Source organism: Natrix helvetica (assembly GCF_964273705.1).
Source record: "Natrix helvetica genome assembly, chromosome: 2".
In the NCBI taxonomy this organism is placed as follows: Eukaryota; Metazoa; Chordata; class Lepidosauria; order Squamata; family Natricidae; genus Natrix; species Natrix helvetica.
In genome coordinates, this window is record NC_138552.1 from 210,309,394 (window position 1) to 210,334,958 (window position 25,565).

General features: G+C 36.2%; 1 protein-coding gene across 10 annotated transcripts in view; it reads left to right on the top strand.

Moving 5' to 3' along the window:
• ARID1B (AT-rich interaction domain 1B) overlaps positions 1-25,565 on the top strand; it is a 425,150-nt gene that overhangs the window by 391,318 nt on the left and 8,267 nt on the right. For 6 of the 10 annotated variants that reach the window (XM_081944091.1, XM_081944097.1, XM_081944093.1 and 3 more), the window contains 6 exons: positions 7,453-7,662; positions 9,216-9,420; positions 16,527-16,665; positions 18,094-18,266; positions 20,193-20,343; positions 24,364-24,480. In XM_081944091.1, the coding sequence (XP_081800217.1) occupies positions 7,453-7,662; positions 9,216-9,420; positions 16,527-16,665; positions 18,094-18,266; positions 20,193-20,343; positions 24,364-24,480 (995 nt within the window). The remainder of the gene's footprint in view (positions 1-7,452; positions 7,663-9,215; positions 9,421-16,526; positions 16,666-18,093; positions 18,267-20,192; positions 20,344-24,363; positions 24,481-25,565) is intronic. The other 4 variants (XM_081944094.1, XM_081944099.1, XM_081944098.1 and 1 more) reach the window with 1 other exon arrangement.

The following is a 25,565-nucleotide window of genomic DNA, read 5'->3' on the forward strand; positions in this document are numbered from 1 at the left end:
ATCAGGACATTCTGTCTCTGTTATGGGGTCCAAACTCTTAGCAAACTAAAGGGATTTTCAATTGGTCATAAATAGCATAGCGCTAAAAATTCATTTCTTCTGGTTTAAAAACATTGTTGTTCTCACTTGCGTTCATTACAGAACAATTCAGATAATTTCTGAGCAGCAATATGTACTTGCCACATTAGAAAGTTATTTTTGGAATGGGTGAAATCTTGCAAAGTGTAAATATAATTTTTAGACAGCATTTTAACAAGAACATTATTTGTTACAAAGTTTTCAGATACCAAAGCTTAACTAATTTTCCTCAACTACTTTAATTTTTATTGTAACATTAAGAAAAACATTTCTGCTTTTAAGAAATGTTTGCTGTGTGATAACATGAATGGTGAAAGGTATCTCTAATTTGTTATAAAGTTCAGCAGAGTGCTTTCAACCATATCTTGATTTTTATGTGACGTTTAATGGAAATAGCAAAAATAGTTTAATGGAATATGTGAAAAGACAAGAATGAAAGACAATGTATAAAATGAAACATTATTTCTCTGCAGTATTTTTAAAAAAAATTTTTTTTAAAAAATATGTATTTTCACCTTGTTGATGCATCAGTCACAAAATGTTTAGGGGCCTCCAAAATCAGCATTCCAAAAGTAGCTCATGCCAAATTGCCATTTTTAAAAACTAATTTGCTTATATATTTTTAAAAAATGGGGGGAAATGCTGTTGCCCACTCCACATAATTGCTCATCATTGGGGGAAAGATAATCATGGAATATTCTGACATTAAGACATGTACACAAGATCAGCCTTCCCAGCTTAGTGTTCTCAAATATGTTGAGGCTATAACCCCCCCCCCTCCTTCCTTACTAGGAGTTCTGGCAATTGCAGTTTCAGCATACTCCAGGTAGTCCCCGACGTACGACCACAATTAAGCCCAGAATTTCTCTTGCTAAGTGAAACAGTTGATAAGTGAATTTTGCCTCATTATACAACCTTTCTTGCCACAGTTGCAAATTGAATCACTGCAAATGTTAGTAACATGGTTGTAAAGTGAATCTGGCTTCCCCCCTGACTTTGCTTGTCAGAAGATCACAAAAGGTGGTCACAAGGCCCCGGGATACCGCAACCATCACAAGTAATGAGCCAGTTGCCAAGCATCCAAATCTTGATCACACAATCAAAATAAGTGTGAAAAATGGTCATGAGTCATTTTTTTCAGTGCTGCTGTTAAACTTCAAACAATCACTAAACGAAAGGTTGTAAATCAAAGATTACCTTTGGTTTATAGAAAGACTACTTAAACTTTATGGAGGCAAAGAGAGCTACTCTTTATTCCAGACCTGTTTCCTTGAGATCTTTCGGTTAATGGTAATTTCTAGTTTTTTAGGTGAAGTTTAGGAATACTTGATGTCTTGGAAACAGTACTTCCAAACACCTTCCTTCTCTCTCTTTCTCTCTAAATTTTTTCCAAAGAAAATATAAATGCAATTAGAAAGTCCAGTGTAAAAGATCATCGGATATATTTTTTTTTACATCTATGCTCAGAATCCTTTATATCTAATGTAAAAACATCAGCAGTAACAGAAAAGAACTGAGGGGAGGCAAAAGAGTTGAAATCAATTAATAACGTTTGAATCCTTCAGAACAATTGGCTTTGAGTCTCAGAAGGCATCCTTCTGGTGTATGTTCCCTCTATGCTCAAAAATAGCTATTCCCAACTAGAAGTCTAAATACCAACTCTACAAACTGTGGGTTGTTATATTAGATGGGGATACATTAAGTGCACAGAATGTCAATCCTTTAAAGCATTTTTCACGAACGTAAAAGATCTTTGGGGAGAAAATATTCATCCATGTGCTTTTTTAGCTATTATATATCCCCAGGGAAAGTATTAGAAATGCATATTTCTCTTTCTGCAATAATTAAAAGAGATCCACTTCTGGTTTTTTTTTAGAGGAAATGGAAGGAATTACCTTATTTTCAATTGAAGTAAACATTGTTATGTTCTAGAGTTTTTAGAAATTAATTCAAAACTTTAACAAAAGGCAACATTGTGAAAGGATTTAGGAAAGTAGAAAATCTGGGTCATTATTTGAAAAAACAATCTCAGGCTAAAGGGCTTGTGTGAATGTCACTAGATATATTTGTATTACTTAGTAATACTATAGATGAGATGGGTGACACATACATTTAATAAATATTTAAATAAATATACTTCTAAATTAAGTAACTTCTGTTTCCTACCAGGTGCAATTACAATATATATACATTTCACAATATGCAATATGCTGGTTACAATAAGGATCCATTATTAATATAAATATTAGAGTAAATACATGACATCCTGAACAGGTTAATAATTACAATTATCAGTAAATATCAAAAGTCATGCATCTAACGGATGGACACCTAATATATATAAAAATATCAAATATTTGTTGTTATGTAATTGTAATTACAAGAAGCAATGATTAGGGTAACAATAGACACACAAACTAATCAGCAGCTGGGTTTGGCATTCTGTCAGTATTGCATTTTGGATAATCCAAATAACAGATACAAATTCCAAACTGATAGAAAATAGTCAGGACTCTTACAGTGAGGAAGATGCAGTATTCACAGCAGGATGTTCGTAGATAAAAATAAGGTCCTAAAAATGTATTCTCTTTCTAATAGCTGTATTTCCCTATACAATGTGCCACATTGTCACAATATATAACTTTAGCTGAAATGTCTTGCATGTACACATGCAAAGACTGTAGTGCAGGGATGTCAAACTGGTGTCATCACGTGACGTATTGCGACTTTTTCTCCCTTCGCTAAACTGGGCGTGGCCAGAGCGTGACACATCTGGGCTGCGGGCTGTGAGTTTGACACCCCTGCTTAGTGCAATGTCTTTGGAACATCTTATATGAAGAGAATATGCAAACTTTGGGCTAGTACAAGTAGTCCTGATTTAGCAGCCACAATTGGGACTGGCAACTTGGTTGCTAAGTGACGGTATCACTGTTAAACCATGACTGTGCTTATGGTCTTATTTGACCTTTCCTATAGACTGCAAAGGTAATAAATGTGAGGATTGGTCGAAGAGTTACTTTTTCTATTTATTTATTTATTTATTATTGTGTATAAATAACTGAAGAAAATGGACATACCTAATACTCCTTCCTCTCTTATTTTTCCCATAACAACAATCCTATGAAGTGGGTTGGCTGAGAGAGAGTGACTAGCCCAAAGACACATAGAGAGTTTTCCATGACTAAGGCTCATAGTCTCTTAGTTCTAGGCCAGCACCTTAACCATTAAACCAAACTCACTCTCATCACCAAACTGGGTCTCATCTCATAACAGTGAACAGTCACTAAATAAGGCAGTCACTAATTGAGGATTATCTGTAAATGCAACCCCCAGGTGTATAAATTGTCACATAAAAAGATAAGAGAAATATTATCTCTATCCATTAACATAGTTTTGTAATGAAACTACTGATTAAAATATATTAGATGCAGAAGTGATAAGTTTTATCTCATCGTATTATGCCTCATTTCCATTGAAGTAATGACACAAATCAATGTTCCTCTTTCTCTGTGTTTGCCCATGGAGCCCAAAATCTGTTGTAGGGAGCTGCTGGTGGTCCTTTAGAACAGACGTGAGAGGCATATGGGGCAGCTTTGAATGTAGCCCTATAGGATGTGTTGATTTTCTGCCAAAAATTCTTAATAATTTTTCATCATGCACCAGGATATTTTTTTATCCTCTCAAAAGTATTTATTGTGTATCAAATAAATTCACCTGTGGTTGTTTGTTTTTTACTATTTACTTCAGATTGTTAAACTGAATTTAGTTCATAATTTAGTAGATTTAGGGTATAATGAACCTTATAAAATAAAGACTTCCCTCTAAGGGAAGATGGACTTTCCATTCAGCCTGGCTATATGAGGCCCCTGTAATTTGTGCTTGACTGAACAGCAGCATGTGCAAAATGTGAAATTTTAATGTGTTTTGCTGTAGGGCTTAAGCAGTAGAAAATCAAGTTTTCTATGGGAAGATTTCCTCTTTTTTCTTCTCAAAGTTAATATTTCATTTTAAAAGAAAATTGCACCACTTCACTGTGCTTGACAGCCTGAAAGCTCCTGCAGTGAGAAGTCCTTCTTACCTTCTGTAAATTGTGATGTTTTCAGATTAAGTTGTCACTTTGTGGCCTGCACCATCTCATTGAAAAGTGACTTTTCTTTATGTATGTAGACAGTACAAATGTCCAGCAAAGAAAAGATTTGAGGCTACTTTCCATTCTTGGATGATTTAGTGTTGTAACAAGAAGTATTTCACTGTGTAAAATTGAAAACCTCTATTTGGCCATTAAGCCTGAATGTTCCTTGTAATAGCAATTGGTCCAGGAGCAGAGTGAAAAATTATTAAGGATTGTATTAAACTTAGATAACATTTATGCCATTATAAAACATGTGATATCATGAATGAGGAAGTACCAAAACTAATGAGCAATGCTGATATTAGCTGCAATAATTTGTTATTCAGGAGAGTATACATTTTTGTCAACTTTCTTCTGAATTATTGTTCAAAACAGTACAATGAAAACTGGATTCCAACTTGAAAGTGACCTTTTCAAAAGAACATTTAATATCCGCAGCGTAGCTAGAATTCTTTTTGTTTCTTTTTCGAAGCAAACTGTTTTCTAAAAAGAAAAAAGAAAAAAAAGCTTGCTACATAGTGCTTTGAATGCCTGATATATGAAGGAAATAGCATCCTAATGAATTAAGAAATGTAACCATGTTATATGCTTTTATGCTAGGATGTTCTGTTGCTGCAGCTCTTTATTGGCATCTAGTAAAGCAAATTCAGTTGTGTTAATTAATAATTGTCCCATAGTTAAATATGCTAAAAGGAGATCTGACATTGTCCTTTATTTCACAATGTGATAGACACTGTTACAGCCAGGAAGCATTACAGTGAATAAATTAGAATTCTGTATGTAAGGTAAAAAGCTTTAGAGGCAGGATAATTTAGTTAATTAAAAGCCATGGACCCAGTCTACATAAAATGAAACAGTATAGTTCAGCAGAAGAATTCTAAGTTTATTTTAAATCTCCTGTGAAATCAATGTGACCTAGAAATGTTTGACTCTGCTCATTTTCCTGCCAGCAGCTTATACTGCCTTCTAAATCATCCAACCATCATTCTGCCAAAATAACAATAATGGAGACAAGCTTTATATCACTTAATAATGGCTAGATGATGCTAGATGTTTAAACTATTCATGGGGAAATGGCCTCTGACTGGCCTTAGAAATACTGTGATCACTTGAAATAAAAAATAAAAATCTGGATCTAAATATCTAGTAAGTGTTAATGTTTCATGTTCATGCCAGATGACTTTCCAAATGTAGGGGCTTTATGAAATTGATAATCCAGTTTTGCAACCAGCTAGAACGTACAGACAGATGTTCTTGAGGCACATAATTACTCATTTTCTGCAAATCAACAGACTAGATTACAGTTATAAGTACTCCAGGTATGAAAACGGAAACTTAGAAATTCTATTCATGGAGGCACTGGAGCCAACAGAAATTTTGGATTGAAGGAAATGGAATAGGATTTTTTTTTTCCCTGGAACAGCCTGAAAGATGAGTTGCGGAAGATATCCCATTCCATCTTCTTCAAACACCTACAAAATTCCATAGGCTAGACACAAGGCGAGAGATAAAATTACTTACATATTTACTGAATGATGTAAGAATAAGCTTCAGTGCCTGGATATGGATGGCAGGCTATGCAATGCTTCACCATGCAATGCTTCAGTCCTTTTTTAGCATTTATACCATGGAACCAGGGGTGCAGTGGGCTAGGGGTTAAGACTCTGGACTTGTTGACCAGAAGGTTGGCAGTTTGAGACCCAAGCACCACATGACAAGGTGAGCTCCCATTCTTGCCCCAGCTCCTGCCAATCTAACAGTTTGAAAGCATGCAAATGCAAGCAGATAAATAGGTGCCACTTCGCTGAGGAAATAACAGTGTTCTGTGCGCCTCAGCGTATAGTCATGGTTTCCACATGACCAGAGACATATCTTCAGATAGTGGTGTCCCCCTCAACTAAGAAACAGAGATGAGCATCTCTCCTTAGAGTTGAATATGACAGGACAGGAAGCCTTTAACTTTTTTAAAAAATAATGGAACACATAGTACTCTCCCACCACTGGCTTCATAGTCAACCCCACATGTAACATTGTTGCACCATTAGTGTAGGGGTGTGCAATAATTTTCAGATCAAAAACAACATAGGTCTTTGAGTCGAATAACCATCTTCGAAGAATTGGACAAGGGTAGGTTAAAGTAGGCAAGATGAAAGCAATAAGTAATTCTGATCTAATTTGATTTAAACTCAATCATAATCTAGTTTCTTTAATTACAGATGGATTAGTATTCCTCGTGTATTTAGTAATTGTCCCCTTTTTCTCCTTGCCTCCACCTGTAGCATAGAATTCCTTCTTTACATTTTCACAGTCAATACAGTTTTAGATTATTACTCTGCAAGTCTTTAAATACCGTAGTTGTCTAAAAATAGTCTTTAAAAAGCTAAATTCATCCTGAAAAAGAATACCATGTGCTAAGTTTCCAGTGCCAAATGCACCGATTTTTCCAAGGGTTAAAATCAGTAAGAGAAATTCTTTTTTAGATAAAGTTACAGGTCATGTTTGAGTAATTCTCCTACACATGATAATGATCAGGATAGTGTCATTGATGATAGAAAAAGAAATCAATAAAGAAAATAAAATGAATGTGAAACTTTGGCAGATTGTAAATAACTACTCTGATTATTTAAACATTTCTTAAATGTTTTTAACCATATAGACAGAATAGGGAAGTGGAGTAAACAGGCATATGGAAAAAGAACCATGAAACGTTCAACTTTCAAATCCAAGATTAATAAGTCAGGAAACAGTATTTAACTATATGTGTTTTTATATTTGAATTAGGAATTATGGTGAATAGTATTATGAAGTTACTGCCAGTTGTAGTTTCCTTGTTTGCTTCACTAGTGGTGTGAAGGACTAGATTTCTTTTAATTCTAATTACAGCAGAACTGATTTGAATGTGAACGTTTGAATTATCTTGTGTTTCAGGGTTTCATTTTTTAATAGAGTGAAATTATTACTAGCCTCAGGCATCATCAGAAACTTGCATTCTGAGATCCAAAGCTTATCTGAATTAATATGAAAACAATGAAATTGGGAGTTTGGGCCCTTTGTTTTATAAATGAAATGCAGCATGTGGACAGAATGTATTGTTTGTGCCTGAACTAGTAGCCTTCATTCCTGTCTGTTGTGTGATAGCTTTAGTTTAACATCCTCCTTTATCTATGTTGTATTAGTTTCTTACTACCGTTTCTCGTCTCCCTCCCTTCCCCAACTTTCTTTTTGAAATGTATTTGCTTTAGAAATCAAGTTCCTCCAACACAACCGGGGAGAAGATCACCAAAATGTATGAGCTGGGAACTGAGCCAGAGCGGAAAGTTTGGGTGGATCGCTATCTCAACTTCATGGAAGAAAGGGGAACACCTGTAGCTGGTCTCCCTGCTGTTGGCAAGAAGCCGCTGGATCTTTTTAGACTCTATATTTGTGTTAAGGAGATTGGAGGTTTAGCCCAGGTGAGTGATTGTGAGTGATGCCAGATTGTCAAATGACTTTAACCTTACCTTGCAGGCAAAAGTAGAGACTAGCCTTGAAATGCAACTTAACATTATTCTAATCTACATATTTTCAAAGACTGAAGATAGGGTACCTCTGGCTTCAAGAATGACATTTAAGCATACACAGAGAACCTCAGAATGCAGAATGGCAAGCATATCAATTCAGAATTCAGAGTGAATAATCTCAAGAAAAGTGTTAAAATATATTTAAAAGATATGATTACCTTGGATTTCTTAATTGTCCAGTGTAGCTATCCCCAACCTCCATCCCCCCAAATAACACTTTTCTGGTGGTACTAAATTCATTTTCATATTAAAAATTATGACAAGTCCCTGTAGGTTTTCTTGGCAATTTTTTTTAGGTTTGCCATTGCCTCCTTTCTGGGGCTGCGAGGGAGTGACTAGCTCAACATCATCCAGTTGGCTTTTTGCCTAAAACAGAATTAGAATTCATGGTCCCCTGAATTCTAACCAGCGCCTTAAACTGCTCTTCCAAACTGGTTATGTTGATATTTTGCTGGGGGGACAGGGGTGGGTGGGGGAAGATGAGTATTGAATTTCATCTTCATGCATAATCAGTAAAATGAGACTGCTTATATAAATAATGCCTAATAAAATTTTGTACCCCAATATGGAACATCTTGTAAATAATGACTGTTCCATACACATATGATTTCAAATACAGATATAGAAAGAAAAGCACATAGCTGTGTATGCTATAATTGAGAAAATATATAGATGCATATTTGGTTAGATTTTTTTTAACCATATACACATAACCGGGAAGTGAAAAAAATATGCTACAATAGATCTACATAAAGGATGCATACAGTATTCATTTTTGGTCTTCATAAATCATTCAATTTTATTTAAGCAATTCTTAGAATTTTAGTGTCATGCATTACCAATAACATTTATTTCATTCATTAGTATTTCCTCTGTAGATTTTTTTAAAATAAATTCATAATCCATCTTTATTTCTGCATAGTTAGTGCTTGTCTCCCTTATAGAGGGCCTGGAGTTTTAGCCCCTGAACCAGAAATACTAGCTAAACAAATCTGGAGCTGCTTTTTTGAAGAAGTTTGAAAGATGTTAAAGCACTTCAATATCTTCATTATTGCCATTTAAAATTCGTTTTTAAAAGTTGATTTAAAAAATAATAATAACACTCAGACTGCATGCTTGTGTGTCAGAGGAACAAAGTATATAAAATAAATTTGATCACACTACACATCTCAAGCTCACTGAAAGCATAAAAAGTAGAGATGTAAATAGCAAAGCATTTTATATAGCTAAAGTAAGTTTTTTTTAATGGTTTGGTAAGTGCAGATAATGTTTATGCATTATTAAGTGTGGGAATAATGGGCATTAGGGTTTTGTTTTGTTTTTTGAAAGACATTACATGTAGGTTTTTCCCTTTTCAGTTTTTTTAATCAATCTACTTTGCTGCAGTTCATTTTCAACCTGCTATTTTATTTATTTGTGTATTTGTTCCTTCCTTCATTTCTTAGGTTAATAAAAATAAGAAGTGGCGTGAGCTGGCTACCAACCTAAACGTTGGCACTTCGAGCAGTGCAGCCAGTTCCTTGAAAAAACAATATATTCAATACCTCTTTGCCTTTGAATGCAAGATTGAACGAGGGGAGGAACCCCCTCCAGAAGTCTTCAGCACTGGAGATACTAAGAAACAAGCTAAGATTCAGCCGCCATCTCCTGGTAAGTTGAAGAACTACAGAAACATTTTTTTAAAAAAATTGCATAGGAGATGGAGTTACTAAAAACTTAAATCTCATAAAAACATCTGCCACATGTAGATATTCCTAATTAATTTCTGGAGCTCATAAATGAGGGAGATTTTAATAGTTCTTGATTATCTATGTCAACAGATCTCTTAAAGGATTTGCATATATTCATATTGACACGTGCAAATATCTGTCAAATCTGTACCGACATTCTACATATTAAATTTAACTTCATTAATAACTATTAAAATGTTTACTACTAATTTCTAATGGAAGGAAAATGCACTCCACATTACCGAAGCAGAATCAAGCTGTATTTCCATTTTTATTTAACTTTTTTAGATCTGCAAAATTCTAATGGCATTGTTCCAGCAAATACTTTACAGCATATAGTAAAATCTTTCTATGGACTTCTGTTGTTTTTACATTTTTTATTCGTAACATTTTATTTTCATCGATACTACATTTAATGTTGACAACAAATGTTTTACCATCAGTGATGAAGTTTGGGACAGTGGTTTGCTCATCAGCTCTGGTATCACAGAAAACTTGGAAAGCATGTACAGTTTTTGTTTGTTTGTTTGTTTGTTTTGGAGATAATAGAAATCTGAGAATAGAATTGTGGGCAGCATTAGAAAAAAGTGAAAGTAGGAGAATAGAGGCAGCAAATTGTAGATCAATAGCAATAGTACTTAGACGTATATACCGCTTCACAGTGCTTTACAACCCTCTCTAAATGGTTTACAGAGCCAACACATTGCCCCCAACAATGGGTCCTCATTTTACCCACCTCGGAAGGTTGGAAAGCTGAGTCAACCTTGAGCTGGTGAGAATTGAACTGCCAAACTGCAGCCAGCAGTCAGCAGAAGTAGCTTGCAATACTGCATTCTAACCACTGTGCCACCACGGCTCCTACAAAAATAGGAGGACCAAACAGGGATCATAGGAAAGTGAAATAATACATAATAGCCATCTAGAGTATTTCAGAGTGCGTAACCTATTGAGAGGTGTATGGAAAGAAAAAGAAAAAAAATGAAAATTGCTAGTAGCTGCAAGAAGACTGAGACACCCAAGGAAGGGGAGGAAGCATAATAAGGAGCCTACCATAGGCCATAAAATGTAGAATGTAAAAAATGCATGCTAGAAGTATAAAGAGAGAGATTAAAATGATGAGGTATCCATAGGTAGTGTATTGTAATATAATTCAGTCAACCTACTATTTTATTTGGCCATTCAATTGTTCCTCCAATATGATATTATATACTAGCGCTTGTGGACAGGAACAAACAGTCAGTTTCCTTAAAAAGAATAGAAAAATAACACTGAGAAACGAACTGAAGAATGCTTAGATCTCTTAGTTCTTTTGTCTGACAAGGTGACCGTACTTCAACAAAAAATACTTCACTTATAGGCAGCAATGAAAAATTCCCAAACTAGACAATTATTCATAAAATTGGATTTTATTCATTCTGGAATTAATATTACTGTGGATGCTATTGCCTTAGGAAAATACTTAAGTATGTTCTGTGTGTATGTACACACCCACCTATAAAAACATATTTGCCAACTGAGAGCAATATTTATTTCTAATAATGAAGTGGGCTTCGGTCCAAGAAAGTTTATATCACAAAATAAAGCTATCAGTCTTTAAAATATTACTTTCCAGAGATGGGAGCTATTTTTCCAGCAGAAATACTAGAAAAACATTTGCTGTAGATAACTTGCCTTTTGTTGCAATGGAAGTAATCGTATGCTGTGGAGTGAAACAGCAAACTTAAAATACTGGGATAAATTGAATAGCAACTCCATTGCTGTAATATCTCTCTGAAAGCCCTATCGTGTCAATGATGGTGCTGGAACAGTTTAGTTTAGATGGATATTCCGTAAACACTAAGAATTAGTGTTAGGAATGATTTTCCATATAGTTGAACCAGTGTGCCACTATTTACTTTCCATCATAACTGTTTACACCTCAATACCCTCTTAACAGCCTGAAGTAAACAGATTTCAAATGGAAAATCTAGCTTTACTTTGAGTAAATGGTAAAGCAGAGAAATGTCAGAGTTCATGGTGTAAACATTTAGCCCACATTTAAAGGTCTTATCAGTATCCTATTTAGTTCAAAAAAAATATTTAGACCAAGTAGAAACTCCATTTTTAAAACAAAAACATGACTACATCTGGGAAAAATATCATCAAATATGAGTTGTTGTTCATAGATTTTACTGCTGAGTTAGGGGTTTTATAAAATATATAAGGATTAGTCAGTTTCCTAATTTTCAACACTTATTCTGTACAAGCAATTTATGGACACACCAATAGTGCAAAATATATGAAGAGTTAACAATGCATAATGGTGCTTGAATAAAGGAAATAGAGGACTGTTAGTGTTTCAGCTTTCAGTTCTTTGAATCACAATTTATTCATAAAAAGTCAATTACTAAACAGAATTCTCCTCAGTATATACTGAAGGGGAGAAAGGAGTGTGTTTACCAAATTATGTTTTCCATATTTTTCCTAACTTACTGCTGTATCTATAATTGAATTTCACCTTACTGCATGCTAATTTGCAATGCTGAAAAAGCATCAGGACACAAAACAGCCACCATGGTGGCACTTTCCCATTCATAAATATCTGCCATTGTGGACATGACTCCATTCACAAAATCCCTGCTCAAAGAAAATAAACTTTCTCATGAAAAAGATTACAATGTAGAGGTAGAGAACAAGCTTCTTGCTCTTTTGATGCTCAGTTTTTACTCTGTATCCATTTAATAAAAAGCAAACTGGGAATCTTCAGAAAAACATGCATGATAGACAAAGCGCCCAAATATCCTTCACGTTCAATAACAACAACAATAATAACAATAACAAACAGAAACAACAATAATTTCTTCATTAGGACTTGAACTGTTAAGTTGTTACCTGTCCTAGAATGTGAATCAAATTGAAGATTAAATCTTAAGTAATAATGATAATGATGATAATAATTATGATAATAATAAATGTCAGTAAAACCAGCAAATACCTTTCATGCAATGAGAAAGATGAAACAATGGATGACTTTATCAGTGGCTGCAGCAAAATCTCACAGATTGATTAGCTACAATGTCATGATTGACACCAGAATTACACATTAGAAGCTTTGTCAGAGGTTTGGGTTCAAAGGCAGCAAAAATTAATGTGAACACCAAGAACTAAATTGACAAAGTTATTGAAATAGAGCAAGTCAAAACCTTGCAGGACTTTCGAATCCAAACAGACCGATACCTGACCCACAACAAGCCTGACATCACTATGGAAAAGAAAAAAAAGTCTTGCATTGATATTGCAATACCAGGTGATGCACAAATTGAAGAAAAACCGTTAGAAAAAAATAACAAAATACCTCTATCTGCAAAATGAAGTTGAGCTATTGTGGAGAAAGAAAGAAATGGTTGTACCGATAGTGATAGGAGCCCTTGGAGCAATACCGAAAGGGTGGCCTAGATACATGGATATTTTGAACTTAACACACCTGAATATTCAGACTTTACAACAAAAAAACCTTATTTGGAACTGCCTATATACTTTAACAGCTTAACAGCTTAATTAAGATGTACTAGAAGCAGGTATATTATTTTGCTTTTTTTGATCTTCCTAACTTTGAAAAAAGTTAGGAACAGATTGAAAAAAGAAATAACATGGACACAGAGGCTGGTAAAGTCTCACATCACAAACGCCCCTGTAGTCACATAACATTGGCAAACAGCATGAATTTCTAATGGTTGTGGTGTTTCAGGATCGTGTGATTACCATTTATGCCGTTCCCAGGAGGCCTCCAACAAGCAAAGTCAAGGGAGGGGGGGCCATTTTTGCTTAACAATTTTATGAATCGCTTAACGACAGACAGTGATTCATTTAATGACTGCAACAAAAAAAGGCCATAAAATCACATACAACTCACTTAACTACCACATCACTGACAAAGGTTCCGGTCCCAATATATTATTAGAAGTCAAATTTGCAAAACATGTTTCTATCCTTTGAAATTGTAGCAGTCTTGAGCTGGCTTCTTAATTCAGGCCAATTGTTTTTGCATTTCATTTCAACTGACTGAAGGAAAAGAGCCAACCCCCCCCCCCCGGCCAACATTTCTGTAATTCCAATGTTCTCAGCAGGCTTAGTTTAGAAAACTTTGAGCCTCAGTTTATAGAGAGCCCAGGGTTTCCTTGGCAGCGGGAAACAAGGAGGGGAGTGTGAGCACAGAGGGCTAAGGCAGTCTTTTAATTAGTCAGTCTGTAACCAAAAACCCATCTATCTTTGCTGGCAGGTGGCTGACTGCATTTCTATTATTAGCTGACAGGTGATGTCACAAAATCTGGCAGGCAGCCAACTAGGGAATCCCCAGCGGAAGATAAACGAGGAAAGGGGCTGGGTTATAAACAAAGGTGCCCTTTGATTGACCTTCATTCACGGTGGACATGTGATGTTTCTTAGAAAACCTCCCACCGCTTTTTCCTCCCTCCCCCCTTGTCAGAATTAGGGCACCGAGTTCACGCTGTGTAAATTATCTTCCCAGCATGGCGTCTGGCTGTTAAGACTGAAGTATGTGAATGTACTTAACCTTCAGTAACCTTTCCATTGTTTACTTTAGCTTATACATTTGTAGCTTCTGGCAAAAGGTAGGGATATCCTAGAGAGCATGTTAGGCCTCCTATTAATAGAGTTCCAAGTGGCTACATTCATGTATTTATTTGTTTCTTCCAATTTGGCGGGGGGGGGGGGGAAGGAAGGGGGAATTGCTAGGCAATGGGAAAGCTTTCATTCACTCCCCGCTTCCCACCCTCCTCTCCCTTCTCTGGTATTATCAACTGGATATTTGAGACAGTATAAAAAAAAGACAGGCATTTCAATGCAGTTGTGATTTGGAAATTGCTGTGGATTCTGGCCGAGCCTCAGGGAGCAATGTACAACTGCACAGTAGTCTAGCCAACGAGTCTAATTGGATGCTTTTGAGATACGGTAGAATTAAGGTTCATCTATTGAGGAAACCTCAAATTATTCTTTCTATACCTAGATGTTAATCTTGTCAAACTATATATGCTCCATTCTGGTGGTAACTTTGAAGTATGGGATAGTTGTGCAACATAATGCTATTCTGTTCTTTAAAGCAGGCGTGTTCAACCTTGGCATCTTTTAAGACTTGTGAACTCAACTCCCAGAATTCCCCAGCCAGCAATTCTAAGAATTGAAGTCCGCAGATCTTAAAGTTGCCAAGGTTTGTCCTCCCTGGACTAAAGTAACATATACTTTGAAGTTGCTACATTGATTACCAGTAGGCCTCCCAACTAATTTCAGAGTTGTGGTCATTACCTTTATAGCCTATACAGCACAACCCTGGGACTTATCAAACCACCCTTGCCAGAATTGTCTTTGCTATCTATCCAGGTCATCCAGAGGGCTTAATACAATACAATAATACAATAGTAGAGTTGGAAGGGACCTTGGAGGTCTTCTAGTCCAACCCCCTGCCTAGGCAGGAAACCCTATACCGTTTCAGACAAATAGCTATCCAACATCTTCTTAAAGACTTCCAGTGTTGGGGCATTCACAACTTCTGGAGGCAAGCTGTTCCACTGATTTATTGTTCTCACTGTCAGGAAATTTCTCCTCAGTTCTAAGTTGCTTCTCTCCTTGATTAGTTTCCACCCATTGCTTCTTGTTCTACCCTCAGGTGCCTTGGAGAATAGTTTGACTCCCTCTTCTTTGTGGCAACCTCTGAGATATTGGAACAATGCTATCATGTCTTGATGCAGATCCCAGTTTTGTGAAGGGCCTGGGGCATGCAGCAGACGACAGCTCTTCTCCCCATATCCCAAACGTACCCACAGCCCAACCTTCCTAATATTTCATACAAAAATTAAAGCACTTCTGTTTCAGAATATATTTAGCATTTGGAAAGTTTAGTTTTATTGGTGCCTATCATACTTAGGTTTGGGATGATTTATCGTAATTGGTAATGGTTGTTTGTACTGTTTCTTTTGACCTTTAGGATTGAGACAGCTTATAAATTTTGTAAAGTAAATAAATAACTTTGCTTAATAACTTGTTATATACAAAGTGTGTAACATAATAGATCTTTTGTGGCAGACATTATATGAGCTCTTTTTTCTAGCTGAAGCAGAAATTACTATTTTCACCATATTTTAGGGAGCAATTAGTGAACAGGTCAAGTCAGTAATGAGAGGGGGTGGGAATCCCATATTTTAAGAGCTAATTTAGACATTTCGTTGCCTGGCAGAAGATTACTCTATTAGCTTCATCCTAAGTATTTATGATTCCACAGTATATATATATTGGGATCCTCACATCAAGATATTAGAACACTAACTTTACCAAAGTTTCTCCTTTATAAGACCCTGTAAATATAAGGTCCATTGATTTATTTTGCTTGAGACTCTGGAAGCAGTTCTAGGGAAATGATCCACCTTGAATTGAGTTTGTCTTGAGTTTGAAACTATCAATTCAGACAAACAATCAAATATAGTAAACAATACTCCCACCAACACTTGGCTGGGCAAGCCACTATATGTAAACAAGAGCTAATACCAATTCCTCCAGCACTGAAGATGTTACCTAGTTGGATAATAAAATGTCTGCAAGAAAACAACCAACCTCAAAGACCATCTAGGATTCTATGGAAATGATCCAAGAACATTAACTTGGTGTTTCCGACTTTTCTGTTGTGGTCTGTGAATCTATTATTTTTACAAGTCAAGTATATTTTGAAAGGAGTTTAGAGTTTCAGATACAGGGAACCTGTACAATTCCATTATATCTGCCCTGTTGGTCATCAACTTGAAGGAGACCTGGACAAATTTTGCTTAAGCAGTATATAATGATTAATTCTTAGCCATAGCAGAATTTAATAAAATAAATCACATCTCATCTAGGAGGTATATTCAAATAAAATAAAGATATTTCTTCACAAACACCTCTCTTTCCTGCTTCTGTGCCTCGGTTTTCTTTCTACCCATGCAAGAGTTCACACCTGATATTTTTTTTCCTCTTCCTTCTTCTTTTTAAAAAATTTTTCAGCTAACTCGGGTTCTCTCCAGGGTCCACAGACCCCTCAGTCTACGGGGAGCAATTCTATGACAGAAGTGCCAAGTGACCTCAAGCCTCCAACACCAGCGTCCACACCTCATGGACAGATGACCCCTACACAGAGCAGCAGGTACTTTTCTTAGAGCCTTTCAGGATATTGGATCTGTGCTTTGGCAAGTGCAGTCACTGCCCCAAATCCAGACACCTTCTCTCTCTTTCAGGGATGTTGCATTTTCCTGTGACTCAAAATGCAACATGTTGTGGGAAATATTATTGGTATCTGGAAAATGAGTGTCACGGGCATTTCTTGGATGCTGCCCATGACATCATTGATGGTGAGTGGCAGTTACCCCATCTTTCTTTGCCACCATATTGTCAATCTCACCCCTCCCCCTGACCAGGAATGAAAAAAGGAGAGTTGTGGGATCTGAAAATGCAGAGGTTCAAACTGATGTGTGAAAAAGTTGCTTTTAATTTCAATTTCCTCATTACACGCACAGACCCCAAACTCTTCAGTCTTTGGTTAGAGCTTCATTGATGGCAGAACTAAAACTGTAAAAAAAGCTTTGCCTTAAGAGTAATTTCATGTGAGTTTGCAGGATGAAGTTTCTGCTTTTTCACTGTGGAACTCTTTGTGTGTATGTATAGATATGTGTGCAACTGTGTCCAGATGCATGCATAAACAACCAGAAAAAATGGAGAAAATTATCGAGCAATTCCAAGTAAACCATTATCCTGGCTTAATCCTATTGTAGAGAACTAATTGGTAAATAGAACAAACTTCTATTTTTCCCTAAAAGGACTTCTCCATTATTTCCTGCAGCATCTGGCATTGAGAAAAAAAAAACATGTCAGCCCCTCTCAGAAATAATTATTTGTGCACAATTTGAATTGTTTATCTACCAACACACAGGCACATTCATGTACAACCCTACTCACTGATTTTTAAATTTGCCCGGTGTTGTCCATGCGTGTTATTCCATACATACAAATGGGTATTTCTTTGTTTATAAAATTTGGGGAATATTCAATGAACAGAAGCTGGATATGATCAGTGATCTGTCAACTAAATTTGAGAGGTTATCTGCTTATATTCATATATTTAATTTTGGGGCAATTAAAATGAATAAATTAACCATACAGTGCCTTTTCACAAGGGATAATACTCTTGATATAAATTAAGAAATTCTGAAACCAAGGATTGACCTGTGATACATATAAATGATGGAAAGGGGGCACTGTGTTGGGATGGTTAGACTGCTGGATTGAATTTAAGAAACTTTTGTTCAAATCCCAGTTCTGTTATGAAGTTTATTTTATGGGCCTTGGACAAATAGGTGTTCTCATATTCCACTCTGAACAGGTAGAGAATGAGGTACTTGACCACTTGTTCTATATATTTTGAATATCTTATATATCCTATACTGTTAAGGCAACAGTGGTGATTTTCACAACAGTTTAACTTTTTGAACTCTATGGATCACCACCTGATCAGGCATTGCTCATCTATAACTGTGTCTCTATAACTCAAATACTTTCTTATGTTCTATCTCTTTAGAAATAGTTCAGTCAATGTACATGATCCCTTTTCGGATATAAGTGATTCCACATACTCAAAGCGGAACTCCATGACTCCAAATGCACCCTATCAGCAATCAATGAATATGCCAGATATGATGGGAAGAATGCCCTATGAGCCGAACAAGGATCCTTTTGGTGGGATGAGAAAAGGTATCTGCTGACATTATTTGGGGGGGCGGGGGGGGCACGCACATAGACTCTATGTTTGTGTATTATCACTTCCTAGATGGGATTCTCCATCTTTGTATTACAAAGGTATAAAAAATATTTTTACTTTGTTTTTCTCTGTCTTTCTGTCTCTCTGTCTTTCATAAGTAACTTTGGAAGTTAACAGATTAGTGCAGAGAATTTTTGCCAATAAGTTTAAGAAGTTCCTTGTATGATACAGAAAATTATATGAAAGAGTTTTAAAATTATATTGTTCGAATTATATCAATACTCTCAATTTAGGCCTATTACTTTTCTGTAAGTAACAGGATTTGGTAAACTCAGATTATATACAAGCCAGTTTAATAAGACATACAATTATATAACATATATTATTTTAGTCTAAATCTTAATGTACCAGTAATCACCCATTGTCATTGTCTTATTTCACTTAGATAAGATAGAACTGCTATAGGAAGTTTACAGGAATAAATTGGCATGCTAAGTATAAAGAAATTTATGTAGTGGTTTAAAAATGGGTATCTACCCTATAATATTCTTGGGGAAAACTTTTTTGACATGGAAGTAAGGATCTTTTGCAACAGTTCCACATTATGGGAACCTGCTCCAAGTGCTAGATTTTTAGATCTGGACAAAAGTCTCAGCAATGTCTAAAATGTATAGGGATTTGAGTTAAATAGAACATTTATATCATGACTTCTACTAATAAGATTCAAATCCCTTTAACAGTCATATGTGAAGATACATAAAAATACAAAAAAGTCATACTGAATCTTTAGCAGTATTTGTGGAGCAATGCTGTACTTTAAGCAAAATTCTGACTGTATAGCAGGACTCAATTATTTCAGAAAACCTGAACAAAAATGCCTCTCTAGAGTATCTTTCACAGCTAGATTCTATTTATGTATGTACAGTATGTAGGCAGGTATCTGTATATACAGCTACAACAACTATTTTACATTCACAAGAACCTTGTTGTATACTTCAAGATGAGAGATAATGACTGAGTCATGATTTATACTAGACAATATTCTGTATCTATGAAATCATTTATTACTCTTAAGTCCCAAGGAGATTTCCAAAGTGACTTCCAGTTAGAAATCTGAAAGCAGGAATAAATAATAGAGCAATAAAACAAGTAAATCAATAAAATAAGAGCAGCAGTGGTAAAGCAGAAATTTAAAATGAGCAAATCAAAAGCTGTAAAGAACTTAGGAAAAACATTTTTATTTAGTGCCCAGATTTACCAATCCTGGTCACTTACATTTTTTTTCCTGCCAACATCAAAAACGGAAGAGATTTGTGTTTTATGTCCACTTCCAGGAGGGAGAAAAACCTTACTTGTCGGTAGATTGATATTTTAGAAACTATCCATTATCCAGTAGCCAGTAGATATTTAGACATCTTCCTTTCCAAATTCAGTACACAAATAGGTATGGAGATATATATTTCATTTGTGTAGGCTGATCTTAGAGAACAAGGATAGCTGTGATCATAATGCTAATACATTTGATCCATTGGAAATTTATTGGTTAGTAGTAGACTCCTTTCTTGAGGAAAAAAAAAAGCAGAAAACATAAAAAATGCTTGAGATTTTTATTTGGATTTAAAATTATAAAATACAGTGTGCTTAGAGTATCGATGTGGTCCCAGCTTTGTAAACCACAGTAAAATACCCAGTAGCATTATAATAGCACTTGTTGCTGAAGTTTGTATCTCCTCAGTTGTGATACTGTTTGTTGAATTATTCTGCTTCAGTTCTCTGAACATAAATGGTATTTAATAATTCTTAATAATATATCTTTCAAATAACATAGGTAAGCCATATATTCTTTCTTTCTTTCTTTCTTTCTTTCTTTCTTTCTTTCTTTCTTTCTTTCTTTCTTTCTTTCTTTCTTTCTTTCATAGTGCCTGGAAATAGTGAACCCTTCATGGCCCCTGGACAAATGCCCAACAGTGGCATGCAGGATATGTACAGCCAGAGTCCCGCTGGAACCATTTCCAACATGGGCATAGGACAACGCCAACAGTTTCCCTATGGAAGTGGTTATGACCGGAGGTGAGACTTCATCAGCTTCAAAACACAGAGAAAAATGGTGAAAAGATTCTGCATTGTCACTGTTCTTCTAACAGACCATTTAGCTGAGCCATTTAATGCTCTTCAGAAAATCAGCGAGAGCAGAACCACTAATAGAGACTGAGTCCATTTTGAGTAAGAACTAATAAGTGAGTGTGTGCTGAACAAGGAGTCGCCTTGAGCTATATTTGATATATTTTTTGCTTAATCAGATTTCAGCATTATTATTCAGTGTGTGTATCTGTGTGTATGTTTGTGTATGTGTATGCTTAATGAACCAGCCACTGGGAAATTGCACCTTGTTCTAATGATTTTGTGCTATCTGTTGTAGAGGAGTACATTACAAAAATCTACGTAAACAAAGATTCTCATTTTCAGGATAGTCATTTAATACATCCCAGCCTCAATAAAGTCAACAATACTTCCATATGGATGCATATCCTCATTCACATTGTGACCCAACACACATAACTGACATGGGGTTGGAATCAATATCCTCTGGTATGCAGGCAAGCAATACACACTCACCAATGTAGAAAGGGAAAACTGGATACCTCTGATAGGTAACAGAGATATATTCCTTCCCATCCTCTCCCACACCCAATTCAAAGTTAAGCCAATGGGAGAGCTTAGTTCTTTTTTTTTTTTTAAACAACGTTTTATTGGTTTTTTTAGAATTTTACAAGGAAAAAGGTAGTGGATAAGTACAAACTTTGACGGTTGAAATGTGTGGTAGGTGTCCCCTCCCTCCATACTCGAAGTATACATTTGCAAAAAAATTCATTACTAAATAGTTACATATAGTCAGCATATAAATTCAATTAATAAGTTCGGTCAACTTATGTCAAGAAAGTTTTCTTATTCATTTTTGTGATCTGGTTTTTCTCGGTGTCGCCCCATCTCCCCCTGCTGGCAGAGCTCCGGCCCCTCCCGTGTCCTGTGTGTCTGGTGTAGGGTCATCTGGTTTTTCTAAGAGTGCTTTGTTTTTGTCCATAAAGGCCTTTGCCTCTATGGGTGTATTAATTCTAACTCTTGTGTCCTCCCAGAATACTAGCATACCTTCAGGCATCAGCCATCTGAACCACACCCCCTTCTGGTATAGTTTCTTCGCTAGCTGCGAGTAACTTTTTCTTTTTTCCCTCACTTTCTTGGGGATCTGTTTCAGAATGGTTATATGCCTGTCCTGGTATTTCAATTCTTGCCCCCTTTGTGCACTCAGAATCTCATCTCTTGTACTTTTTCTGAGAAATTTAATGTGTACCTCCCTGGGTACATTATGTGTTCTAGCATACGCTGAGTTCACTCTATAAACCAAGTCTATTTCCCACCCTGAGAGCTTAGTTCTGTGTTAGCATCATAAGACCATAAAAAGGTCAAGATTTTCCCTTCCCAGTTGTGTCCGACACTAGGGGAGGCAATGCTCTTCTCTTGCTTAGCTGAAGGAGCCAGTGTTTTTATTTATATTGCCACCTACTTGCACATGGTGACTCACGGTGGTTTACAGGACTTAAAACCACAATATAAAATAAATATAAATAATAAAATAATAACCCCCCCACCCCCCACAACAACAACCCCCCCACTCACCCACACAACAACCCCCACCCCCCCACAACAACACCCATTCATAACAGCCATTTAAAGCTGGCTGGTAATGTTGCCCAAAGACACTCACGGACCGTTGTTACCTTCCCACCAAAGTGGTACCCATTTGACTACTTGCATTTGCATGCCTTTGAACTGTGTACTTGGGTCTCAAACTGCCAACCTTCTGCTTGACAAACCCAGCGTCTTAACCACTAGGCCACCACACACACACCCTAGTCATAAGACCATAGCCAGAGAGAAGAAAAGAGAGGAGTTGCTAATTGGCTGGAATTCAGTAGAGGGGAGATCCCTTTTTTGCAAAAGCAAACTCTTCCCCTCAAAGAAGGGGAGGGGATGGCGAACACTGGCTGTAAAAGCACGATAAAATGCATAAAGTAGCAGAACCTTTTTATTTATTTATCCTCTTCAAAATTATACCATTTACAGTAACAGTCAACTGCATAAAAATTAGTGCTACACCAGTAAATGCTTCTTGCCATGTTTCAGTGTTCTGGGAAAAAAACAATTCATGCAGAATGTGTTTTTTTTTCTCTGCAGCTTGGCAGTGGGAGCTTTCTGGTTTAGCATTATCTATCTGCCAGAAAAGCAGCAATATATTGTAATTTTGGCTCATTTGTTGAAGCACCTTCTTCTTTATAGATAACTTTTGAAAAATGCTACTAAGAAAATTGACAGCAAGAAAAAGACTATTGAAAATGCATATTGAGCAATAAACTTTGCTTTATAAAGCAATCGAAGAGATTTTTATGTCATTATACTTTACTAAAAAGATAAGTAGTGAATTCAAATTAGTTTCCATCACTGATCAGAATATTAGAAGTGCCTGTGGATTTTCATACCCAAAATTGCTAAAATGAATCAGTTTCAAAATGGTTTAACTCATCATGTAAATGTAGCCCCTAAGGCAGGGGTGTCCAAACTTGGGAACTTTAAGACTTGTGGACTTCAACTCCCAGAATTCTCTAGCTAGCATGGCTGGCTGGGGAATTCTGGGAGTTGAAGTCCACAAGTCTTAAAGTTCCCAAGATTGGACACCCCTGCCCTAAGGATTATGATGAGGATTATCATTAGGATTATGATATTTTGGGGGAAATGATCACATTATTTAAAAAAAAAGAATGACTATATAGAGTAGGAGCAACGGTGTTGAGGGAGGCACCCAGGGTGCATTGCCAAGGTGATAGAGTAAAGTTCATAACATTCAGAAGCAGCTTCCTAATTCAGTAAAGTGGTAACAACACAGATTTGCAAGATTTAGGTCAACACCATTAGGTATACCAAACTAAAAAGTCAATTCCACAAGAAGGCTAAAACTACTTTCATTGAGATTGTCCATAACAGTGATGGCGAATCTTTTAGACACCGAATGCTCAAACTGCGCATGCACGCATGCCCAAACTGAGAGATGTGCATGCGTGAATTTGCGTGAATATGCACGTGCATGCACAGGCATGCATGGATGCGCAGCAGAGACTGAAGATCAGCTGGCTGGGGCGGGAGGCAGGGCATCCCAACAGTGTGGCAAGAGGTAAGATCTTTTTCTTTCATGAGCTTCTGTTTCATTGTTTGCAGGGAAATAGAACCTCATGAAAGAAACACTAAGGAGATCTGACTTGGGACGATGGCATGCGTGCCAGCAGAAAGGGCTCTACATGCCACCTGTGGTACACGTGCCATAGGTTCGCCATCAAGGGTCTATAATAAAAGAACCTTGCAAATTTTATTGTACCTCTTCCCCTTTTTATAGTTCAATAAATGATAGAGCTGCTTCTCTGATCTGCTTCCGAACACTATCTGGACAAATGTGTTCTTCAATTTGTAACCTAATAATTGGCCTTGGAAAGTGGGGAAATACAACACTGGATGTGACTAAGCCCATCTCCTCCCGAGCTCCCTGCTTCCCCTCCACTATCTTTTTCATTTCATATTGTTGCACTTCCATTGTTTATTTTTATTGTTTTATTCCTTTACTATTGTTATTTTTACATTTTTTTTACCATTTTAATTTTGTTTTATTTTTGCAAGCCACCCAGAATGGTCCCATGGCAAGATAGGTGGCAAATAAATTTAACAAGTAAATAAATACCGAGGCCATCCTCTTTACTCTCTACAATTACTTTTTAGTTATTAATTACATAGAATCCTAAGTAAGTTTCATGAATAGATATGAAACTTGCAACTGCATAGTTCTTTATACATCAGGCAAAAAGCTAGCCTCTAAAATTTTATTCATCAAAAAATCTGCAGTGGCCTATAAAACATTTTCAGTCTTAGAGAAAATGTTGATTTGAAATTGGCTATTCCATAAGTTTTTTTTTATTATTATTATTTTAATTCACCAGACTTGAAGAATAAGTGTTTTTTACAGTGTGAGGTTTCCTTTGTCATTTTTAGGTTGGATCATGGGCTGGGTCCTGAAGGCAGTATGGGAGCACCTGGTCAAAGCAACATGGTGCCTTCAAACAGTGACCCAAGCATGTACTCTCCTAACTGTTATCCTGGGCAACAAAGGTGAATAATTTAATCTGTTTAAAATACCTGTGTTAACAGATAAACTTAAATTTTAAGGATTACTGGATAGGAGGTGCAATTTGCTATACTGGATTGCTATGTTGCATTTCATGCTCTCGGATTTTCTGCAAGACACTGGCATAAATTCCTTGAGAATAATGATGGTTGCCTGGCTGCAGTGCTTGGTAGATAATTTTATGCTTTCCTTTGGCTTTTTTGAAAGCTTTTAAAAGTTTGGATTCTAGAGATGGATTCATTTGGACTATGTAGAGAACTTGAGATTACAGCATTTTTACACATTATAAAACCATTCACCAGAGTATACTTTTCTCAGCCTTTTACTTTACATTCATTTGTAAAACAATGAGGTTCTCAGATGTTTCTTTGTTGATGTCGTTTCATAAATAAATTAATTGAACATGTGCTTGAAATACAGGGTGCTGCTCCTTTCTCTCAAACCCTAAAATAAATTTGTTTCACGTATCGCTATACAGTGATAACATGACTATTATCTCTACCCTTATTTAACACAATTTAAGCCGCATATATTTTTAGTGACAAAGTAGATCACGGAAGTTCTTGAAATTTCAATTACTTTCACTTTTAGCAGATTTCTCCACTTTAGATCACTGGGGCAATATAGATTTTTTTTATTGAGGTATTATAAATCAACCATATGTGTATTTAATGCAACAATGCAATAATCCAGGAAACTGCATTGCTTGGGAAATTGGGAAATTCACTCTCTTTTCTCCCAGGGTAAGTGCCTTATCTTTTAGACGTACGTCTCAGGAGTAGCACACAGATTGCTGTGTCCAATCAAAACTCCCCCATTCTCCCTTGCCCCATTTTCTGTACTTTTCTGCTGTACTATGTGACATTTCTGATCATGATATTTGTGCTGTTACCATAATATTAGCTAGCCCACTTCAGGAGTATGATATCCTGGGTGAGCTCATGGTGCTTACATCCAATGCTGAATGCATTCAACCTGGTATGGGAGAATTTGATGACTGCATTTAGATGTCACATTGTAAGAACAAATGTAAACGTTTTATCTATTTGGATAAAATATAGTTAGATGG